Source organism: Mastacembelus armatus, chromosome 21, assembly GCF_900324485.2.
Source record: "Mastacembelus armatus chromosome 21, fMasArm1.2, whole genome shotgun sequence".
Classification (NCBI taxonomy): domain Eukaryota; kingdom Metazoa; phylum Chordata; class Actinopteri; order Synbranchiformes; family Mastacembelidae; genus Mastacembelus; species Mastacembelus armatus.
This window is the reverse complement of record NC_046653.1, coordinates 27,471,265-27,474,026: the sequence shown is the minus strand read 5'-3', so window position 1 is coordinate 27,474,026 and position 2,762 is coordinate 27,471,265. Positions and strand designations below refer to the sequence as shown.

Below are 2,762 nucleotides of genomic sequence, written 5' to 3'. Positions count from 1 at the left end.
CTGTGGGAGGTGCTCCAGGAGTATGGGGCCCTTTGCTGAGGGCTATCCGGTCTCTGTACAAACGAAGCAGGAGCTTGGTTTGCATTGCCGGTAGTAAGTCAGACCTGTTCCCAGTGCACGTTGGACTCCGGCAGGGCTGCCCTTTGTCACCGGTTCTGTTCATTACTTTTATGGACAAAATTTCTAGGCGCAGCCAGGGGCCGGAGGGAGTTCAGGACACAGGATTTCATCTCTGCTTTTTGCAGATGATGTTGTCCTGTTGGCTCCATCGAGCCAGGATCTCCAGTGTGTGCTGAGTGTGAAGCGGCTGGGATGAGAATCAGCACCTCCAAGTCTGAGGCCATGGTACTCAACCGGAAAAAGGTGGTTTGCCATCTCCAGGCCAGGGGAGAGATCCTGCCCCAGGTGGAGGAGTTCAAGTATCTCGGGGTCTTGTTCACGAGTGAGGGAAGGACGGAACATGAGATTGACAGACGGATCGGGGCATCTGCAGCAGTAATACGGTTGGTGTACTGGTTCGTTGTGGTGAAGAAGGAGGTAAGCTGGAAGGAGCTCGGTCATTCAGGAGGAGCTCGGAGTAGATGGTCTTTCACTTGATGCAAATGGAAGCCTGAATTTTTCATTTCACCTTGATCTCATGAGGTTATTGTCACCTGTGTTTGAGTGACGCCTCTATCAAAGTTCTAACTAACAGCCATCACATTTGGCTTTTCTGCTTTCTCCTTCTACAGCAGCCTTCCTGTGTGTTTGCAGTAGTTTAGTCCACAGCGCCCACTACAGTGTAGGAGAGCAATGGCAACTCAGGCACATATGGACATATTCATTGTTGCAGTGTCCATATGTCTTTAATGGAGGTCATAGTCCACAGACCATGCTGAAGGTTTATCCTTCTCTGTGCCCCCAACACATTAGCACCATAGGAAACTGCCTGTGTCAGCTATACCATGGGCCTCCACTGGTTCAGGCCTGTAGAGTCTGATGTTGTTCACATGACGACAGCTCTTGGTGGAGAGTTTAATGAGATCCATGGAGGGAGAAACAAGCTGATAAAAATCAACCCAAAGAGTCAAACAGTTCACTTTGTATTCTGGAGGTTTGTATTTGTTGCAATATTTCAACACACACAAGTTCATGTCAAGGTTGGGTATCAGTGAATACATTAGACAATCCAATGACAGATATACTGTATAATATGTTCATGTGATCTTTGCTTTGATACTTCAAGTCTTTGTCATTAACACTTTGTTTTTAAACCTTAATGGATAATAACCTAAATATAACATATATAACTATTGATGCATATGTGGAACTGGACAAATACAGATTTGTTTATTTTGTGATCATGTTTACAGCATATATTCTAATAATCTGCAGTAATTCTACTATTGTGTGTCTGATAGTGATTCACAAAAACCTCCATGAGCCTATGTACATTTTCATTGCAGCTTTGTTACTCAACTCTGTTCTTTTTACCACTGCTCTTTACCCAAAGATTCTGTTTGATGTTTTATCTGAAAAACAGATCATGTCATATTCAGTGTGTCTTTTCCAGTATCATATAACTTATGCTTTAGGTGCTTCAGAGTTTTTACTGTTGGCAGCCATGTCCTATGACAGGTATGTGTCTATATGTAAACCTCTGCAGTATCCAACTATCATGAGGAAAAGAAACATCTGTATTTTACTGGTTGTAGCTTGGATTCTGCCTGCTGGTCAGTTAGCAGTATCAATTCCGCAGAATGCCAATTTTAAACTGTGTAACTTTAATTTTAAAGGAATCATTTGTAACAGCACAGTTTCTAAACTTCAGTGTGAAAGTTCAAGAGAACTAAATATATATGGTTTAGTGTGTTTTGTTAATCTTTTAATTCTCCCTGTGCTTTTCGTCCTTTTTACCTACATAAGGATATTTATAATCACCTATCGAAGTGGTAGAGAAGTCAGGAGAAAAGCTGCACAGACCTGTTTACCTCACCTGATTGTTCTGATCAACTTTTCCTGCTTGGGTTCATTTGATATACTTCTATTTGACATGGGAACTGATTTTCCAAAAATTGTGCGTTTAATAATTTCCTTACAAACAATGTTATATCATCCTCTTTTCAATCCAATCATATATGGACTAAAAATGAGAGAAATTCATAAACACCTCAGGAAATTGTTCTGTCCAGGTAAAACAGTCTAATGTACTAACACTGATAACTGTTGTACAGTCATTGTTTAGTGTCAGAATAAAACAGAGATGTGATTTCTCTGAGCCTTGAAAAGTATTGAGTGTAAAGATGTTTCTAAAACCCTAAATCACAGTAAAGAGCATTATCAGCTTCAACTACACTATGTAATCACTACTAACTAAGCAATTTGCTGCAGAACCCAGAAATACAGTTTGATTCTAATTGTCAGTTTGATTCTTGTGTTTCCAGTTTGTTGTGGCTTAACTGTTAATTGACTGAATATTTTCATATTGGCATCATATCTGGGTGTATTGTTAAAGTATAAACACTCCATTGTCAGTTTATCAGGTCACCTAACTATAACTTTGTCAGTCTAATCCAACAGTCCTGTAATAAATCCTCCTTCATGAAGGTGATAATGTTCAGTTTGTGGTCAAACTGTTTCAGAGACGTGTTGATTCAACTGGTTGATCATTTTGGAGGTTGTAGTTTGTCATGCTGCTGAATTGGATTGCATTGTACTGACATGAGTCTCTTTTCTTTTCTCTACCCTCTTTCATATCATTGAGTTCAGCCTAAAAAACAACA

At 40.2% G+C, this 2,762-nt stretch overlaps 1 protein-coding gene across 1 annotated transcript; it reads left to right on the top strand.

Moving 5' to 3' along the window:
• Window positions 1-1,258: 1,258 nt before the first annotated feature.
• Window positions 1,259-2,158, top strand: LOC113123849 (olfactory receptor 11A1-like; the record flags this gene model as incomplete). Its single annotated transcript, XM_026296175.1, has 1 exon — window positions 1,259-2,158. A coding segment is annotated over exon 1 (900 nt), but the record flags the coding sequence as incomplete, so codon positions are not given.
• Between the last annotated feature and the right edge of the window lie 604 nt (window positions 2,159-2,762).